The sequence below is a fragment of the Panthera pardus genome, unplaced genomic scaffold, assembly GCF_024362965.1.
Source record: "Panthera pardus isolate Hobbes unplaced genomic scaffold, ASM2436296v1 HiC_scaffold_16, whole genome shotgun sequence".
Classification (NCBI taxonomy): domain Eukaryota; kingdom Metazoa; phylum Chordata; class Mammalia; order Carnivora; family Felidae; genus Panthera; species Panthera pardus.
This window is the reverse complement of record NW_026526721.1, coordinates 143511646-143532796: the sequence shown is the minus strand read 5'-3', so window position 1 is coordinate 143532796 and position 21151 is coordinate 143511646. Positions and strand designations below refer to the sequence as shown.

The 21151-nt window shown below is 44.8% G+C and overlaps 1 protein-coding gene and 1 long non-coding RNA gene across 9 annotated transcripts in view; both read right to left on the bottom strand.

Moving 5' to 3' along the window:
• The window catches only part of LOC128777339 (uncharacterized), a 160102-nt gene extending 142886 nt beyond the window's left edge, over window positions 1-17216 (bottom strand). Inside the window, exon 1 of the long non-coding RNA XR_008422620.1 lies at window positions 16459-17216. This is a non-coding gene — a long non-coding RNA (uncharacterized LOC128777339). The remainder of the gene's footprint in view (window positions 1-16458) is intronic.
• Window positions 1-18855, bottom strand: part of RBMS3 (RNA binding motif single stranded interacting protein 3) — a 1319689-nt gene extending 1300834 nt beyond the window's left edge. For 2 of the 8 annotated variants that reach the window (XM_053903895.1, XM_053903896.1), the window contains exons 1-2: window positions 18432-18855; window positions 17229-17515 (exon numbers count right to left, since the gene is read on the bottom strand). In XM_053903895.1, the coding sequence (XP_053759870.1) occupies window positions 17229-17515; window positions 18432-18594 (450 nt within the window). In that variant the 5' untranslated portion in view covers window positions 18595-18855. Of the gene's footprint in view, window positions 1-17228; window positions 17516-18067; window positions 18158-18431 lie in introns of those variants that run through there. The other 6 variants (XM_053903893.1, XM_053903891.1, XM_053903894.1 and 3 more) reach the window with 5 other exon arrangements.
• Window positions 18856-21151: the final 2296 nt, after the last annotated feature.

The window sequence follows — 21151 nt, the reverse complement described above, 5'->3', positions numbered from 1 at the left end:
ATTCAAAGGTTTCTTTCTGTGTGTGTGTGTGTGTGTGTGTGTGTGTGTGTGTATCCTGGTAGGACTGGAAAAAACATGGCTAATTGAACACAGCAGATACTTCATTCAGGGAATCAGACACTATTTCTTAAGAGCCTCACATTTCACATAAAATGAAGACTTCAGGGCAATTTTATGCTCGTGCTGCTACACGGGACACTGAGTCTCTCCCATCCCATGATTGAGAACCCTCACACAAGACTACTTCAGTTTTATCTTTCTTGACTGAGGGCACTTAAGAGGTGGGGGAGGGGGATCTCAGTGCCTCCACATAGCGACTAGCTGGTTGTTGGAAATGTCACAGTGTTTGATCACACTGGCATGATTACTGAGGACTAGAAAGCAAGGAACCTACAGTGGCTCATTTCTCTCTTTACAGTTTGCAGGAAACGTCACTCGCCCTTACGTTATACTAGCTGACACACTGGCGAGGCCTAATAGCAGAACCCCACATCAGAAAAGTGTATCAGGAAGACCCAGAACATAGCCGAACAAGACAGGGCCATACCTTAGCATATACTACCAAGGGCAGAGCCCAGCAATGTTTGACGACTGTTGAGTAAGAGCCACTGTTGTGACCAGCAGTCGGTGGCACAATTCCAGTCTGTGGGGAATCCTCCTTTGAAATGGCTGTGTTGTTGTCGTTGTTTCCAGCCTGATTTTTTCACAAAATAGAAATCTAGCAAATATTAAAAAATGACATGGTATTTTTATTTTTTTAATAAGCTAACAGCCTCTAGTAGATAATTTCCATGAACACCGTATCACTTTTTAACAAAATAAATTTGTGTGTATAGGGTCTTCTTTGCCTTTGAGGTTGCAGACGGCATATAAACCAAATACTTAAGTGCATCCTGCAATGATTCCCAATCTGGAGTCCCAATCTGAAGATAATATTGGGCTTCCTCATCATTGTAAAAAAAAAAAAAAAAATGCAACAAGAATTACGCATTTGCCCAGGATGGATGAGGCTATCTGGGTCAAATTAAACAGAGGGAAGTACACTGGCCCCCGAGGTCCAAAGGAGGACCAGTGCCTGTTTTTCTAAACAAAATCTCATCGGAGTGCAAATTGTCTGCAAGTGCTTCCACCAGACAACACCAAAGCTGAGTAGCTGAGACAGAGGCTACGTGGCTCAGAAAGCTGAAAATAGTTGCTCTCTGGCCTTTCGCACGAAGAGTTTGCCAACCCCTGAAATAAAGTATCACACTTCTCACTTTGGGCTCAGAATGTTTAGACTGATGTCGGACCCTTTCCTGGTTATGTCATGTACACTGGTCCCTAATTTCTTGGATTAATAACGTTAAAATAACAAATGTGGTAGATCGAATCTTTCAAGATTTTGGGTGGAGTCAACAGAAATTCCCTTCTTAACCAAGTTTTGCCTTACTCGTGCTTACCGAAGTTTTAAAAGATGGAATCTGGACCGTTCATCCACTTGTTCAACAGCTTTTAAACCACTGGGTAAGTTTAAGTAGCTGCCTTTTTTCCAACATGTCTTACTTAGTTGGTCACCAATACTTTCTAGGGCTAAATACTCTTTGCCTTATATTGTGTTTTTAAGAAGAAAACATGTAAACTACTTCAGACACAGTGTTTTTCTTGATGTGAAGTCATAAACATGGATCAATCCATATCGTACAAGATAAGAAAGTGCTTGTAGCAAAATTTAATAAGAGTGTAACAGCTACAGGATTTGAATTCACTGGTTTGGAAACACAAAGCATATACATTTTGGCAGTTAAAGAGAAAACCTTCATTACAGTCTAGGGAAGAGGATTCCCATCTTACACCTTCAAGGCAACAGAAAGAGTCTCAACGAGTGTCAGTTTTGTTACAAAGACGATACTTGGAATCCTTGGTATAAAGAACTTTCTCCTCAGACTCATCTCTTCTTAGATCTGGCAAAAGGATGAATTTACCTATGTGGGGACCCTGGTACTCTATTACAAGGAAAAGGCTTAGATGTTTTCTGCTTCACACACCTACTCAAAATATTATCCACATAATGTATATACAAAGTCAAGGCCCAAATATCTAGAACATTCCCTAGACCAGGGTTTCTCAACCTTGGCACCACTGACAGATCCTTTGGGCATGATGATTCATCACTGTAGGAGGCTGCCTCACGCACTATAGGATGTGTAGCAGGCATCCAGGCCTCCGCGGTAAACACCCAGAGGACCCCACCCTGGATGACAACCAAAAGTGTTGCAGAGATTACTGAATGTCCCCAGAGGCAGGGGCGGGGGCGGGGGGGGGGGGGGGTACAAATAAACCGGCCCTCAGCTGAGGACCACTGGGCTAGTTCCTCTGGGCTGGTTTCTCTCTCCAATTGTCATCTTTTGCTGTAGTACCCAGATTCCCTTCCCACAATCTAATCAACACGGAGAAGGCATCCACCGCGAGCCTCCCTTTTCAACTCCGTGTGTTCAAACCCCTCCCTGATTCACCAGCCGTGAGGCACAGCCTCTTGTCACTGATCAGGGCAAACATCTAAGTAGCCTGCGTTTGCTACAGGGTCCCCTGCGATAGATTATCGCCTTACATATTGCACATTAACAGAATTTCTCATGACAGAGCCAACAGTCGAATGTGGTTGTTTTCCTTGAGATCCTTTTAAATCCCCAATTCAATTACCGTGCTCATTTTTCTGATGAATCATCAGCAGAAAGCCAGACTATTTTTCAGAGAGTGATATGATCCTCAGCTGGAACATTACTTCTGTCGGACTCTGCTTTACCTACTTGGCACTAAACACACGGTCTGGCTCTGAAGAAGGTTAGACCTTAGTACTTAAGGCAGCACGAAATTAACCCGTTCTAGAACTTCTGGTTTCTTCAAGACAGCTTCTACGACCGCCACCAAAAGAAAAAGGGAGAAAGTAAAACTAAACAATGGAGCCAAGTGTGTGGTGTTACTTTATTATTGTATTTCTACATCTGATAGCCTCAGAGTTGCCAATCTCAGCTCTAGGCCACAATTAAACTGATGCATCAAAATAAAGACTTCACGTCTGTTTTCAAACATCACAGCAGCAGTGAAATGTTAAGTCTTCGGGATTGCTTTTCCCTCAAGGATTTCCTTTCTTCTCTGCCTCTTGTTCCTTCACTAGAGGGACACACACCAGCGAAGCAACATGTGACATGTTGATATTGTCGCAGACAGCAAATCCCCACAGAACTCAGGAACTGTGCCATCAATGAGCGGGTTTCTTTGAACCCCAAAATGGCCTAAAAGCTGACAGCAGAAGAAACACTGGACACGTGGCCGTCCCACACTCAGGCTGTCGCTCTCTGAGCTGAGAGCCTTTGTTGCCGCAGCAGGCAGGTAACATGGGCACGTTTCTGAGTGCAATGAGACGGGGAGGAGACAGTGGTGAAAGCAAGGAGGCCCCAGGGATTAAAACCCACCCATCGGCCGACTTTCCCTGAGCCTTGCTCCCCGGACACCCGCCTCTCTGAGTTGCCTGAAGCTGTTGACAACACAGACACCAGGATTCCGTCCTTCACCTCAAGACCTTCCAGTGGTGAAAACTGAACCCTCCCTGATGCATAAGACTCCAAAATGAGCTCCAGTTCCTGTCTTTAGCTCAAACATAAAGAAATAAGAAGGGGATGACTAATGGGCAATTATGGTTGCCTTGGCTACAACTCTAACTTTTGGCAGATATATTAATTTTTCGGTACCTCTGTGTGTTTAATACTTGTTTAAATAGTACATAAAAATACCCAAAGGTGTCAGGATTATCGGCCTCACCATAGGCCTTTTTCTTTCTTGACGATTCTTCCGTGACTGCATTCTCACTCCCTGGTCCAGATTACCTGCCACAGCTGGGGTAGAGGAGAGCGTGGTCCCGTGGTCCCGTCTCTCACCATTTTCCATGCACTGCTACATTCTGAATGTGATGCCTAGGGGCCTCCCAGCTAACTGGATGTGTAAATAAAAGAGTTTTAAATCACTTCAAGGTGTCATTCAAATTTTCATCCTCGCTAACAGGGAGGAAATTCACCACACCCACCCTGGGGCCATTTTCCCATCTCTTTTCCTGCTGACACGCAAGTAATGTGCTAGACAAAGGCACAGCAAGTCCCATATTAGCATCTTTTAGGACTAACTCCCCAGTCCTTCCTCCAATCTTAACAAGATCACTCTTCTCACTCGTGAATGGAAAAGAAAAGAAATACAAAAGAGATCTAAAAACGTAGTTTTCATTATCAGACTTTTTTTTCATATCCTCTCTTTTTCTTATTTATCCACACCTGAAACCCCTAGTAATCATAATGAACTTGGAATGATATTTAGTGAGATACAAAAAAAACGAAAAAAGAAATATAGGCCACCTTCAAAGGGTATGACTTTGTAACTTAGTACTCCTTATCCATTATATAATTAGAAAATTATTCCCTGCATTGTTGTTGCAAGCACAGGGGCTCTGTGATGATATCAGACTGGGGCTCTCAGCAAGACTCCTCTGCCTGTGGGTTCTGACAAGTGTCATTACAGTAATCCCTACAGTGAGAAGACAATCATTAGTAAATGGCAAAGAAGAGGTGTCAATGGTGCTTCAGCCACAGGTTCAACTACCCACTAATAAAGGCTTTGACCTTGGATAATAGAAAAGCCATCTCTTGGAACCACTTTACCAGAGACTGTTTTCTATAACAGCCAAGGACAAATACCAAGATTCAGTGGAACAACCTAAGTAAAAATAGCAACACCACCAGACAAAATTTTTGAATGAGATCTTCCTCCAGGCAGCCTCTACATACAACAGTGTAAGTAGTTCAAAGGCAATTAGTAAGTAATTCACCAAGAACCTAAACCAAACCTTAGGAACCTGTAAAATCTCCATCCTTGTCAAAGGATTGGTATCTCAAAGGGATTTCTGTCAACGATGGCTAGGGCAGGCCTGGAGAGGTGAAGTCACAGTCTGTGAGATGGTTACCCAATAAAACTTTCTGCAATGATAGAAAGTTGCCCAACAGGACGCCTTTAGACTTAGAACTTCTGAGCACCTAAAGTGTGGCTGGTACAAATGAAGAAGTGAATTTGTAATTTTACTTCCTTGTAATTCCATTTAACTCTAAATAGCCGTATGTGTCTACTGACTACCATATTAGATAATGCACGTTTGGAAACTGAGGAGGGGAGTGCTGAGGACTGAGCGTCCTGTGCAGGCAAGTAAGGAAGTACTGCCAGGAAAGCTGTAAGCCCAGGGCAGGCAGAGCCCCCTCCAACTGATTGTCAAAGAAAGTCTGCTTCCGAGGTTGAGGCTGAATTCATTAGGAAAGTGTGCTCTGGTGAACGAGAGATGTGGCACAAGAACACAGAAAGGGGAGTTGGTGGCACGTGTGTTGTGATTTCACAAAGCCAGTATGGGGAGAACACACCTGCTAGAAGAAGTAGAGAGAAGCAGAGCAGGTGACCAGGTTCTGAGGCCATTAGACAGACAGCAAATCTAGAAAACAGACTGGTTTGTAGTTATTTCTTTACCGCCCTAAGTGGATACTAACCAGAAACATGGTTAGGCAGGGACTGTAAATATGTGCCTGTAGCCAGACAGCCGGGGGGCCACTGGTGTCATATTATTTATTTAGCTATTTATTTATGATCTGTCATATTTATTTAGTTTAGTTACTCGCTTAGTGTCTGTCTCTCCCAGCAGAATGTGTGCTGCATCAGAACATGGACCATTCTGGGCTAGAAACTAGGCATTAAATAAAAGATTGTCAGAAGGAGTTGTCAAAAATATATTTGCAGGTCCCCTACATGCAATGTACCGTGTTAGGCTTGGAGAAAGAGCCGTGAAAAAGACAAACCTGGTCCGTGTCCTCATGGCTTATATTCAATAGCTAATTATACAATTAAGAATGTATGATCCCATATTGACAGGGATCTCACACACGGTTGACAGGGAAAGGTGCAAACAGGGAAAAACTTCTTTGAAGTGTTGAACTGAACTTTGAAGGCTGAATTGGGACTAACTGGGTGAGAGGGAAGTGAAGGGGGTGGGGGAGAGAGTATTCCAGGCAAAGTAAATTGCTTCGGCAAAGGCTCTGGGTAGGACAGGGTGAACTCCAGACACTTAAATAAATGAAAACAAAAACACCAATATTACTGTCATCCAAAGAGCAAGCAAGGCAGAGTGGCAGGAGAGCTGACTGTCAGGGTCATTTGGTGATGTTCCCAAAGTACTGCAGCCAAAACTCAGCCCCTTGGACCTCTCAGGAGCCTGAACCCACCCAACATTACCTGAGGGCATCCTTCCCAGGAATGACCACATGGTCCTGTGGACCCCAGATTCAATCACCTTTAACTCTAATGAAATAATCTTGTTCAATTTCTTAAATAGGGTCACAGAAAACCACGTGGGGGGGGGGCTCATTTATCCGACAAAATCGAAGAGACTTATGCACACACAGAGTTTTCTAAGAGCTTATAAAACACTCTGCTCATGTACTACTGAATTTGTTTCCAATCTAGACAGTCCTTAGAAAGAGAAAAATACTATCCCCATTTCACTGTTGACAACCCTGAGTCTCAAAGAAAATGTGACTTGTCCAAGAGTTCAGTTAGAAAGGGCACAACCAGGATTCATAGTCATAGCACCCAAGACCCATGATGATCTTCCCTACATGGGCGGCTTCCTTCCAACTGAGAGTCCCAGGGAAAATACTGAATCTGATCCTTAGTGACGCCAACTCCACCAACCATGCAATTTTTTTTGACTCTTTTTAAGTTTTTATTTAAATTCCAGTTAACATACTGTAATATTAATTTCAGGTGTAGCATATAGTGATTCAACACTTCCAAAACATCTGGTGCTCATCACAATAAGGGCATCCCTGAATCCCTATCACCTATTTAACATTCCTCCCACCCACTCCTACCTCCTCTGGTAACCATCAGTGTGTTCTCTATAGCTAAGAATTGTTTCTTGGTTTGCCTCTCTTTTTTTCCCTTTGCTCATTTGTTTAGTTTCTTAAATTCCACATATGAGCGAAATCATATGGCATCTGTCTTTCCCTGATTGACTTATTTCACTTAGCATAATACTGTCTGGCTCTATCCATGTCGTTGCAAATGGTAAGATTTCATTCTTTTTCATGGCTGATGTGTGTGTGTGTGTGTGTGTGTGTGTGTACACATACATACGAAATTACCACTTCTTTATCAACTCATCATTCAGCGGACACTTGGGTGGTTTCCATAATTTGTCTATTGTAGGTAATGCTACTATAAACATTAGGATGCATGTATTCCTTTCAATGAGTATTTTTTGTATTCCTTGGGTAAATACCTAGTTGTACAATTGTAGAATTGTAGTTCTTTTTAACAGTCTCCATGCTGTTTTCCAGAGCAGCTGCACCAGTTTGCATTCTGACCAACAGTGCAATAGGGTTCCCCTATCTCCACATTCGCACCAACACCTGTTGTGTCTTGTGTTTTCGATTTGGGCCATTTGCAGGTATAAGACGCTATCTTGCTGTAGTTCTGATTTGCATTTCCCTCATGATAACTGATGTTGAGCATCTTTTCATGTGTCTATTAGCTATCTATGTCTTCTTTGGAAAAATGTCTATTCATGTTTTCTGCTCATTTTGTAATTGGATTATTCATTTTTGGGGTGTTGAGTTTTATACGTTTTCTATATATTTTGGATCCTAACCTTTATGGAATATGTCATTTGCAAATATCTTCTCCCATTCTACAGGCTGCCTTTTAGACTTGTTGATTTGTTTCCTTTGCTGTGCACAAGCTTTTTATTTTGATGTAGTACCAGTAGTTTATTTTTGCTTTTGGTTCCCTTGCCTCAGGAGGCCTATCTAGAAACAATTTGCTATGGTCAACGTCAAAGAAGTTACTGCCTGTGTTCTCCTCTAGAAGTTTCCAACCATGCGTTTTTAAAAACAATTTTTATTGAGGTTTTTGTCCTGCCGGTGAAGGCACACCCCCCCGCCCCCCCAAAGAGCCTCTTCTTCTCTAGCCAGGGAGACCTTCTCAGCAACTTCCTAAAACACACTTACTTCAGAGTGGGAGGCCATAAAGAGCTGCTTTGGAAAGTTCTATAGCCACTTATTCAGAAAAGTTATGACATTCGTCCAATTCAAATGCAGAGTCTTGTTTTCAACTATTTTTTAAGTCAATCTGGAGAACCTGGAATCATTCACGGGGCCTCATTAGTTCTGAAATAGAATGAGTCATTTTCAGACTTCATGGATTGAATGCCCCAAAGCACTTTCAACAGTGACAGCTCTCATATCCCGAGAGTCTGCAATGGTCCACCAACTCATACATGTGTCCTGTAATCAGAGTGACCAACTGTCCTGGGAGCGAATGCGTGGTCACTCTCCAGGCAATTCAATCCTCATAACACTCAGATGTGGTAATAACTAGGGACTTACCAATCACCTTAACCGATAAGAGGATTCAAACCAGTGTTCATGTGGTTTGCCCCAAGTCCTCAGAGCTTGCAGGGTCAAAACTGGGGTCTGAGCGGGGATCTGACTCCCAGAGGTTAGTCCTACCCTAGCCCTGTGGGTAACCACAGCACCACAATTTAGCTGAGTGAGATGGACATCTTTGGGTACTAAAATGTAAATGCATACCTCAAACCTTCTACTTCTCTGGAGAATTCTCACCTTTCTACCTTATGAAGTGGATAGGGTTTTTTCAGGACTGAAATAAAACTGGGAGCACTCTTTTTGCCTTAAGCTCAATGTCCTGATTTGCATGTCAATGCCAGCAGTGTTATTTCACCTAAGGGCTGCTTTTAAAACACCCAGAGCAGAGAAAGCAGTCTGGGCTGGGAACCTAACCAGTAAATTGTGGAGAACAGGCCTGGAGTCACATCTGATGAAGTGGAAAGAGAAAGAGTCCGCCAGACTTAAATTTAAATTCTTCCTCTGCCATATACTACCTGTGTGACCTCAGGACTAATAATAGTTATTTCACAGGATTACCGTGGAGCATAAAATGAGATCACCCAATGTGAATCTACCTCACTCCATGACTGGCACATGAAAAACACCCCATAAATGTTAGTTCGCCAAAAACCCCCAAGAAAGGAAACTCAAAATTTCCTTTCTTTGTAATCTCCTCAAACTTCCACCAGGGTTTCTGAACTCTAAACCTATGTGACAATAATAGGCTGTATCAATAATAAGAATACAACCAACCCAATTTTTTTTAAAACCCGTCAAAAATTTGAACAGACTTTTCCCCAAAGAAAAATACAGATGGATGGCAACAGGCACATAAGATGTTCAATATCACTTGTCATTAGGGAAGCACAAATTAAGGCCACAGCAAAGTATCATTACGTACCTACTAGAATGACTAAAATTTAAAATGTTGACAATACCAAGTGTTGACAATGTTAGGGAGCAACTGGAATTCTCAGGCACTGACAGCAGGAATGCACGCTGGATCGGTACATTTGCTATATTTGAAAACACGCTGGCAGCTTCTTATAAAACTGAATACACTTATCCTACAATCCAGCAGTCCCATTCCTAGGAGTTTGCCCAAGACAAATGAAAATGTATGTCCACGAAAAACTGTTTCTTAATAAAAGCCCGAAATCTGTAAACAACCCAAATATCCATCAACAGGTGAATGGATACACAATGTGTGGTGTTTCTACACAATGAAATGCTAGGCAGTGAGAAAAAGGAACCTACTGGTACAAAGGTCAAAGCGAGTGACTACCAAATACACTTTGTTAAGCAAAGAAGTCTGGTGCAAAAGACTGTAGAATATTGGACTTTATGTATTTGAAATTTTGGAAAAGGCTGGGGTGGAGTGAGGGAACTGTCTGCAGGGGGACACAACAGAAGTCTCTGGAGGTGATGGAAAGGTTCCACATCCTGTTTGAAGTAGCCTTTACACAAGTATTCACAACTGTCAAAACTCACTGAACTGTACACTTAGAAAGGGTGAGTTTTGGGGCTCCTGGGTGGCTGGGTTGGTTAAGCATCCGACTTCGGCTCAGGTCATGGTCTCACGGTTCGTGGGTTTGAGCCCCGCGTCCGGCTCTGTGCTGACAGCTCAGAGCCTGGAGCCTGCTTCGGATTCTGTGTCTCCCTCTCTGCCCTCCCCCACCATGCTCTGTCTCTCCCTGTGTCTTAAAAATGAATAAATGTTACAAAAAAACAAAAGTTTTTTTAAAGGGTGAGTTTTACTACCTGCAAATTATGCCAGGAAATCTTACTTTTAAAAGCAAATAGATTGTAAAATACAAGGGGTCTAACCCGGGAAGGAGGATGCAATCCTGGGAAACGGATGGAGGACGAAGCATGGGAGGATGGACAGGGTCAACTCTGCCACTGGTTTTGCGAATGGGGCTTGACTTGAACTTTTGATTATCGGGAGAGCAAACCAAGAATAGGGGATTCGTTTATTAGCTAGTATCTCCATATTGCCCGGTCTCATTTCATCTGGCTACTTCCAGTGCGTTAGACAGGTCAACACTTTGCTGCAAAAAAGTGTGTGAAGTGGCCCCACTTGTAAAGAATTTCCTTATGTTCTCATCTCTCTGATGGTCCTCATGTCCTACATGCAGCATCATGATCTGCGCATAAGTGTGCCTCCTCCATGACACTGTGGGTTTCTCTTTCAATTCTGTAATCCCAGCATCTAGGAGGTGTATAACGAGTGTTGACTGACACATCCAGGCACCATTCGATGTAAACTGCTATTTACTGAGGGCCCACTCACTAAGTGCCAGGCATGGTGCTGGAAGAGAGTGTGAACAGGAATGAACAGCTCACCCCCAACATCAGCCATCCAAAAATGAGGAAAATGGTGCCTCCTCCTATAGGACTCCCTCTGTAGGAGGTCACGTCCAATGTAAAAACAGAAATATCCTGACATGTAGATTCCAAAGTCAAAGAAAATGCATTAGGGCTCGGAGCAGGAAACCAACTTGCTTTAATTTAGGGGCAGACACAAAAAATGTTAATGTATTTCATTCTAATGGACATGAGTTCCATGGAAGATCCATATTTTAAAACATCAGAGCCCCATCACATTCATCCTGAGATTATCTGTTCAGCAGATGTGAAATGTGTCACTAATTTCATTTTATAAGTGGGGAAACTAACCTATACACAAGCAATAGAATACTTAACTTTCCTCTGTATTCTCGGTTTTCAAATGGTAGGAAATAAATGCTAAAAAAAAAAAAATTCCAAGTTCTTGTGTATTTTTCTGCCTCTGTATCTGCCCATCTGGTTCTCATCTCTTCTCTTTGCCTCCATTTCTCTTTTTTCTTTTCTCTCCCTCCCTTAATACCTCCCCCTCTGTCCCCCTCTCCTCCCACTGCCTTCTTGTCCTCTCCAGGAGGGGAGTTATACCAGGTGTTTTGCCCCTGATACCCAGTCTCCCTGAGCTGGCGACAGCACCTTGATTCCCCACCCCCACCCCACCCTGAACTGTACCCCTTCCAAAGAATACAAACCGCAAGAACATGCAATGTAATGCCCACTACTTCCCTGACCAAGACGCAGCTACCTGGTCCAAGCAAGGTCAATTAGATAACCTTGCCATGGACTCTGGCCCTTGAGCAGAGTGACAGAAAGGCAAAAAGATGACTGGAATTTATTCCTCTTGTGTCAGTGCCCTTGAGAAACCGTTCATCACCTTCTACTACATAGATCTTCTGAGATTCCCTGGCTTTAGTGTTTCTCAAAACCAGGTGTATCATTTCTCCTTTGATTCTGCGATTACCTTACAACCTTACAATAAAATGCATTTTTGCTCAAATTAAAGTCAGTTTCTGTTGCTTGCAAACAGAGAGGCCTAAAAAATACAACTTTTTAGCTCAATCATTTTTTTAAGTCTTAAAATTTGCCACCTACTTCTCCTAAGAAGCCATAAATGTGTAAAAGCAGGGCAATTCATTTGCTTTATTATTGTCTTATTATTTATTAATTACTTATTATTTATTATTTTATTTTATTTTATTATTGCGTGTACCCCTGGGGCTTGGACTGGGATGTGGGGGCCTTCTATGCAGGTCCTCCCTCGCTTTCCTGATAAGTGAGGAGAGGTCCACTGACAAGTCAAGATTAAGGATAATTCTCTCCTAACCTCCTGCCCACCAGAAAAGGACCTCAAGGCTCCCCAGGGTAAAATCAGGTTAATGAGCACCAACTTGTTTTGATTCCAAAATAGTATACCTGTATCATTTCCAGCCCCACAACCCTCTACGAAACTGAAAATTCTAGTTGAACTTGGAGCCCCAACTCATTCTCCTTTTCAGAACCCTGGATCAGAATACGAACAATAATAACAATAATAATCACAATAATAATCACAATTACCAAGCAGTCAGTACCTATGAAGCACTGAATTACAAACTGTATACAGCTTATCTCATTCAAGCCATACAAAATTAATTATGCCTATTTTACAGATGAACATACTGAGATTTGGAAAGGTCAGGATCTCACTGAGGTCAAGAGCAATAAAAGAGCCAAGAGCAAATGCAGGTCTTTCTGATTTCTCTCTTAATCAGAAAGCCAACACACTTGATCACAATGACATCCTTCCTAATGTGGGCAAGTTTCCACTTCTGTGCTGGAAATCAGAGTTCACCCGGCTAATACAACACAAAAATGAAAGGGCTTCCATTATTTTTCACGCCAGAAACAAACACCCAAGGGGTTAGGCATCAAAGTGAACTGTCTTAATTTTATCAATTGCCTTTTCTCCTCTACTTGCCACTTGAGACTATGCTGTCCTCTGTGTACTGACAAACCCTATCTTACCTGGCACAGGAATGTTTTTCAGGATAAAATAAAAAAAGAAGACTCTCACTCCCCATAAGTTAACAGCACTCAAGAGCTTTGCCAAGGTGTAACTCCCATAGGGCTCACTGCCTCAGAATGCACAGCTCTGGGGACCTCAACCTTTGTATTTTGCAAGCTGCTCCAGCCCACCAGAAGAAAAGGGAGGATAGTTAACCCCAATTAAACCTGGCTCTTAAATACTCTCTCAAACACCTTTCAGGTGTAAAGAAAATATTAAAAGGATAAAATGAAGAACATCAATATGCTGGCACGTTCACTCAACAAAAGTTGACTGGACAAGTTTAGCTTAAGTACTGTATCAATGTTAATTTCTTCATTGGGATACACAGAGCATGATTAAGAAGGAGGTTAACGTGAGGGGAAGCTGGGTAAGAGGTATATGGGAACTCTCTGTCTTATGTTTGCAACTCTTCTATAAATCTGAAGTTATTTCAAAACTAAAGGCTTTAAAAAATGGGGCGCCTGGGTGGCTCAGTCGGTTGAGCGTCTGACTTCGGCTCAGGTTATGACCTCGCGGTTCATGAGTTCGAGCCCCGCATCCGGCTCTGTGCTGACAGCTCAGAACCTGGAGCCTGCTTCAGATTCTGTCTGTCTGTCTGTCTGTCTCTCTCTGTCCCCCCCCCACTCACACTCTGTCTCTCTCTCAAAAATAAATAAACATCACATCCTCTGTAAGACTGATGATTTAGACAGCATCACTGATGAAATGCAGTTGAAATGAGAATCTTGAGTCATGCTCATCAATGAAGTATCATTGGTGGCAGCAGCACAGAGTCTCTCTAGTCCAAAACCACAAGAATAAACATATTCTGCAAACCAAAGCTTTAATGAGAACTTAACAAAAAAGAGCGCTTGATCATGATACCTCGCATCTGGGCCATAAATATATGCTTCACGGTAAATGGTATGCGTGTCTGTGTGTGAGAGAACGGCGGGAAGACGAGGGGAGAAAAGCTGAGAATACATGAATGAGATGAAGCTAAAGCAGACAAGAAAGAATCATTTACATCACTCATCTGGGATCAGGCGAAGAATTCACACATCTGTACCAGTAACTACATAACACAAATGGAGTGAGTTACTAGGTGCTGGTCCTCAACACAAGGAACTTTTTCTTTTTTTAACTTTTCCAAAGAAAGTTTCAGAAATTCCTATCCAAGAGCCACTCGGCATAAGCAAAGCACTTCAGAGGGGTCTTAAAAGGCACATTTCTTAATGGGATATCTTAGGCCTACAGAGAACTCTGCAAGAAACTTTTGGGGATGATCAGATCCAGGGTCGGGAACTCTTTCGAGGATGGGAAGGTCTCTTACTCAAGGGCATGACCATTTCATCATCATCTGCAAGACCAGAAGAAAAGAGGTTTGTACAGTTTACAGAAACTCTATTCTGACACGACGACTAAGTGCTTGAGATAACGGGTGAGAAAATACCTCACTAGGTCCCCAAGAGGGAGAGACCACATTGTCTTTGGATGTCATTGCAAGAAAAGGAAACTGTTTTGTAAAGGTTTAACATAAACCTGCGTGAAAGCACAGAGGAGAAATAAATGGTCGATTGAGGGTCTACTCCAATTCATGGAATCAAAGCATACATAGCATGTAGCTGCTTTAAAACATTTCTCCAAAGAGTAGTTGGTAGAGAGGGATCAGGCATTGTTATTCTAGGAACAGAGAGTGCCAGTCACATCATGAAACTCTGGTGTAAAAAATCCTTTGACTGATGCAGTTTTCTAACCTTTCCTCCTATTTCAGAGACTTTCTGAGGACGTATAAGCATAAACTCGCAATTCAGGAGACAAGCTGATCTGGCACTAAGCTCTGATTTCTTCTCCAATAAGACAACTGGGGTAAATTCATGAGAAAGTAAATCATGGCCCCAAATCAGAAACTGAAAAAGAGAAAAAAAATGCCATTACTCCCTGGACACTTCATTTGAGGGAGAGAGGAGTCATATCCACTGAGATTCTATTTACAGTACCCTTGCTTAGAGGAGGATTTAAGATAAAGTAGAGTATTCAAAATTCATATTTTATCACTTTCACAAGTGAAAAAAACCACAATAGTTCACCGCATTATATTTGTACGTTACTGTGTTTAAATCCTATCACGCGAATATCCCCGCTTCACCCCCGCTTCACCCCAAGCAGCTTGGTAAAACCACATTCCATTTTATCCCACTTTGTCTTCCATTTATATTTTAGTAGAATAACTTGGTCAGACATCCAAAGGCCCTCCCACTAATGAAACCAGGATTTGCTAAGAAAAATCAGTTGATAACTTGCCTTAGCATCCATCAAAGACAAAAAGAGTTATTAAAGTCTGAAACACCTCAAACTCAGAAGAACCAGTGGGAGAGCGCCAGAGGCAAACGAAGGGTTAAAACAGCTGATTTCTGGCTTAAGAGAAGGATGCAACACAATTTTTTTTAAGGCAAACACCTGGAGGGAAAAAAGTAGTATCTTGTTTCCACCTCAAGAAATTGCAGACAAACCTAAAGCAAATCACATCAGTGGAATACTCAATTAACTGAACATGCTAATTAACGATATGTAATCAACCCGCTTTCAGGCCTGTCTTCACCTGCTGTAATTCTGTAGTGCGTTGCCTTCCTTATTCCTCACAAACGGTAGAACATTAGACAGTCTGCATGGTGCATCAAAGGGAAACAAATAAGCACAGATTTTTGCTGATGGCAGGAATTTCTCATGCTCAGGGCATATGAACCAACAATACGGAAACGGCAGCACCGGCTGTGTATTTTAATTATTCCCCACACCTATTCTGCAAAAGAGACTTTAAGTTTGACTCGATAATACAATGCTCGGTTATGGTTATTTCATAAAACTGAGCGCACACAGTCATTTAAAGTAGTAAATATGCAGTCATGACAGAATTAAATATTCATGAAATCAAGAGCCACTGGAAAGCAGAGGATAGTGGACTATTAAAATTCATCATAGTTTTTACAATGTAAATGCTGTATGCATTCGTAAGGCACTCCAATTGGGTCTGGTGTGCGCCCAGATTCCAAGTTCCATGGTCGACTGCCATTTAAATTACAATACTGATTTGGGCAGATAAACAACAATGTCAATCCTTACCTCAGTTTCAAAATGCAAGGCAATCTGGAACATTTGCAAATACCAACTTGTTAAGTGAGCTTGTCTCCAAATACAGAACAGCAACACTCCACATGATCCCAGTGTGTTTCGGGTATTTGTTTAATCCACTAGTACCTTCGGAAAGGTCCAACAGAAACCAAGGTAATCTTGTAGGAGGAGCACTCACGGAAGCACTCAACGCATGCAATTCTCTTCTAACCAGCCCAAGTAGCTATTTTGTTGTAGCTTCCTTAAGTGATGCAAAGTAAGAAAGTATTCGGACAGACCCTTCTTTGGTTCCACTATTCTCATTTGTTGCACCAACTCTTCCCCAACATTAGCAGGCAGTTTCCAAATGTATTCACAACCACACGTGTACGCTTGACACAGATACAACTAAACAACACTAGCTTCCATTGCACAAAACAGAACTCCAAGCGTGAATGGAAAAATAGGCTCAGAGACAAAGCTGTAATAAATACACTCCAATCATATTACCAGAGCGTTGTTTTCTATGCCGTTTCCTTCACTTTCCGATTTTCTCCAGAAGAAACATCAGCACCAGAGAATGATGGCATCTGAGCCATTTCTTACTGGAATCCAATTACTTGAAGAACTCCCCGGGCCACAGTAAGAAGTAGCTATCCCCTGGTCTACAATGACACAGCAGGGCTGCAAAAGATTTCCAGGGCTCCTCTGCTGCCAGGCACCTGGTCCCGGCCCTCCTAGCGAGGAGGGGGCCCGCGGAGGAGGAGGGCCTCGACTTTAGAGCTGGGTTAGGCAGTGCTCTCCATTCTGCAAAGGAGCCAAACTTTGCTCCCATTGTTGCCATCTTAAGCTTGATGTCACCTCCCTCCAAGGAGTCTCAGAAGCCACTTGGCAGCTCCTGAAGACACGCTTCCCCTTGACCTACATCATCTCAAGAAGCCTTGGTCAGACTGTGTGGGCAACCAGAGGTCTCCCCACACGGCTCTCCCCGAGTGCCCTGCTCTACCCCGGGCATCACACCGCAAGTACCAGAAGACTTTTCCCTGCACACACCTCTGAATACGGAAACCAGGACAGGCTCCGGCACACGCCTTCCAGTTCGGAAAGTCACTCTCTCCCGCCGACTCCCCTCGATCTCACGCCTTCCCCACCTCTGCAACCCCCACCGCCACACAAACGAGGGAAGGGGTGGGGGGAGCGGAGGGGTTAAAGTGACAGCCACTACGAGAGATCCTCGGTTTTGTCCAAAAGGTGTCACAGCTCCAACACTGTGGACCTACCTTGCTCTCTCCTTTCTCGCTGTTGGGTCTCGCCTCGGGATCGTCGCTGTCCTCCACGCCAGCAGTCTCGCCGGGCACTTCATCCTGAGCCAGCTGCTGCTGCTGCTGCTGCTGCTGCTGCTGCTGCTGCTGCTGCTGCTGTTGCTGCGGCGGCTGCGGCGGGGGCTGGGGCTGGGGCTGGGGCGGCTGTGGCGGCGCCTGGCAGGCTCCGCCAGCCCCCTGGGAGCGGGGGATGGGCTCCGGGCGCGGAGAAACTCCCTCAACATCCATCTCCATCTTCCCATTCACTGGAGGGCAAGACAAAAGCGGAGCGGGGACTTGGCAGCGGCGCCCGGCGGCTCCTCAGCTGCCCGTGGCACGCATGGCTCGCCGAGGAGGGGCCGCCTCCCGCGCGCCCTCCCTCCTGCCGCCCTTCGCCCGCGCTCCCCGCGGCTCCGCTCGCCCGCTCGGCTCCGGCGCTGGCGGCGTCTGGGCCGGGGCGCGCGGGGCGCGGGGGGCCGCGTGTCCTTGGAGCGGTGGCCTTCGGGCGCCCCCGGCAGCCCCGCTAAGCAGAGCGCATCCCGGCGGCGGCGGTGGCGGCGGCGGCGGCGGCGGCGGCGGCGACGCCTCCCAGCCGCGCGCCCAGCCCCGGGGCCGCCCGGGGACTTGCTCTCCAGTCGGGCCTCCAGATTCGCGGTGCTTTGCAGCCTCTCCTGGGGCCCCTCGGCGTCTCCCCTCCCCTCCAACCTTCGGAACAAAGTTACTGGAAGAACGGCCGGGCGAAACGGACAGGAATGGGGACGGCCAGGTGCGCGTGAGCCCTACCATCCCCGCCCGCCGACCAAGCGCCGACCCCTCACCTTTGCCCTCGCCCCGGCGCCGAGGAGCCAAGGCAAGGAGGGGTTTCCGACCTGCGCCAGGTGGTGGCGGCGAGGACTGGCAGGAGGCGAGCACGCGGAGGGCCGGGGGCCGGCGCGCCCACCCCCAAGGCCGGGCGACCCCCACCTCCACGCCGGCCCGCTCTCCCCCGCCCCGCCCCGCCCCCCGCGCCGCGCCGCGCGCGTCTCCGGGGTCAGCCCTCCGGAGCGTGCGTGAGTGTGTCCCCGGGCTCCCGCGCCTCGGTCGGCTCCGCCGCCGCCGGCTCCGCGCCGCACAGCTCAGCGCCGGAGAACTGGAGTGAAGAAGCGGAGCCGGCGGCCGGCTCCGGGCAGGAGATCGACCTACCCTCGCCTCCGACCCGATCGCGGGCAGGAACCGGGAAGGGGTGGGGCCCCGCGTGGACGGCGAGGACGCGAGGCTCGCAGCGCGCCCGAGTTGGGCGTAAAGGTCGGCCAGAGAGGGTCGATGGGGGAGGCTGAGGGCGAAGCGAGAAGTCGCTGCCAGGCATTGACTGCAGTGTGTCCCGGGGTGGGCGCCAACTGGGCGCCGCCGCTCCCAAGTGGCGAGCCCTCCGGTGCTGGAAGGGCGTCCTCCGCAGGGCAGGTCTCCAGGAGGTTCGGGTGGTGGTGACCCCAGGCCGGGCGGCGAGCTGCGTCTGCAAATATAGACAGATAGAGGTGACAAGGGTAGACTTGGAATTTCTTAAATCGGGGCTCGCCGACAGTCAGGTGATCAGCATGACTTCTAAATTTAACGCCGCTTGGTCCTGGGGAGTAGCTTACAACTTCACGGGAACTGCTCCTGCAACTCTGCGCTTCCAGGAGGGGACCCTCCAGCAGCTGTGGAGAGAAATAGCAGGTTATTAAGAACCTGTTTAATATTAAATAGAGCCCATTGTTCTGGGCTTTGAGTTCCATAATGCCCCCAAATGGATCAGCAGATAAATGAACTATTCATGCATTTCTTAGCAGAGGGTGGCTTCCCCCCCCCCCATAACATATAATGCATCGCAGATAACGCTTACCTAATGAAACTAGAAAATTGCATTGTTCGTGACTGCTTTGCACTAACTTAAACACTTTTCCATATCAAGACACACTGTCTCAATACATGCAGTTACGCAAGGACACGTCATTAGGTCCTATCCTTCAATGCAATCTCTTAATCTCAGACCCTGCCTGTAAATGTGACCGAAATTAATTGCCACTTTAATTTAATCGGTGTAGACAGCCAATCTGGATATTGCAACGCGAGCATGCTTTTGGAAAGAAAAAGTTTGGGGACTGACTTACTGATTTGCTTTTCTTCAGAGTTTCTGAAAACTGGATTTCAAGCTCATTTTCGAATTTGGGAACTTGTGAAAAATAAAATGAGCCTGCATTGGTATGAAATCCACTGTACTTCTAAAGGACATATGACCCTTTAGGCAGTAATATACCAGCCAAAAATCTAGAGAGCTATGTGCCTCCAAAGAAGTCCTTACTCTCCATCTCCTCCCCAGAATATTGTTATAAATCAATTCTTCTAGTATTTTTACAATGGTAAATTAGATGATCTGTGTAAAGTCCTTAGCAGAGTGCCTTAGTGCACAGTGAGCACTCCACAATCATTACCTGTTATGCTGAAAATAGTAAGGTGATAGAAATTCACCGTGACACTCATCTGAGGACCTTGATTTAGGAAGAAGAAATCGTCAGTTTAATCTGTTTATATAAATTATTCTCAGAGGTATTTGGTATCTTCAAAGAATGAAGTCCCTTCTGAAGGCAGGAAGAAAGTCGGTGTGGTGTTCTGTGCAATAAAGTTTTGAATTTGTCAGATTTTCCTTCCAGTGTAGAAGTAAAAAGTACGTGTCAGGCCCAACAGGATCTGGAAGAGCCGACCGGTAAGTTATTATGCTTACATGCTTGTCACTTTCGAATGTATTTGTGAACTTCTTTCAAGGCTTAAATGAAGATTAAATCAAAATAAAGATACAATACTTCCACTAAATCTGTTCTAAATTTAGGTATGTGCTTGCAAAGAGTCCCACTGTTAAATGCAAATATTTTTCTTTCTCTGCCCTTCTATTTTTTGGGGGGACACAGATATTTTTTTTGCATCTGTCATAAGTAAATATGGGCTCAGAAAATATATTACATTTCAAAACTGTTGATTGCACCTAATTATGCATGTAAATTGCTACTTCAAGCATGCAGACAGCTTGCAACATTTCGAAAATTTTGCCCTAGTAGTCATCTGAGGTATTTGTGGTACTATTTTGCTTTTGCCTTAAATGACTTCATTCCCGATTAGCTTCCCGATAGTGATGGATCTATGAATAATTTTGACCTTTTGATGTCTCTCTTTTAGATGATTCAAATTAGCAAATCAGGACTGCCAACAAAATCACCCCTCTTACTGTTTATACCAGACCATTTGATGTTTTGAGTCATTGAAATGAGAGTTTACAAAAAGGTGTCCTGAAAGAACCATCTAATCGTTTGCTACTCAAAATGTGATCAGTGGCCCTGCAGCATCTCAACACCGGTATTGTTAGAAGTACAGTCTCAGGCCCCACCCCAGATCTGCTACATCATAGTCTGCATTTTGACAAGATCCCCACGGGATTCCTACCACATGCAATTGGAAAAGCTGTAATACATCACATAGTTGGCCCTTCTACATTATAATTATCTTTGGCACTGTTCTCCTAAAATACTACTGGAAGAGACTTATTAGGAAAACACAATCATAGAAACTTTTTTTTTTTTTTTTTTTTTTTTTTGTCAAAACATTATTGTCCCTTCCTGCCCTCCCCTCCCAGGATCTTAGTGCTGCATAATGAGAAGGTACACAAATTAAGAATGTAACAATGTTGTGTACTGGTAAGTGGATTAGAAGTATATAATTTTCTCACATCAGAAAACGCTAACCTGGGGTGCCTGGGTTGCTTAGTCTGTTAAGTGTCTGACTTCTGGTCAGGTCATGATCTCGCGATTCACGAGTTCAAGGCCTGCATCAGGCTCTGTGCTGACAGCTTGGAGCCTGGGGCCTGCTTTGGATTCTGTGTCTCCCCCTCTGCC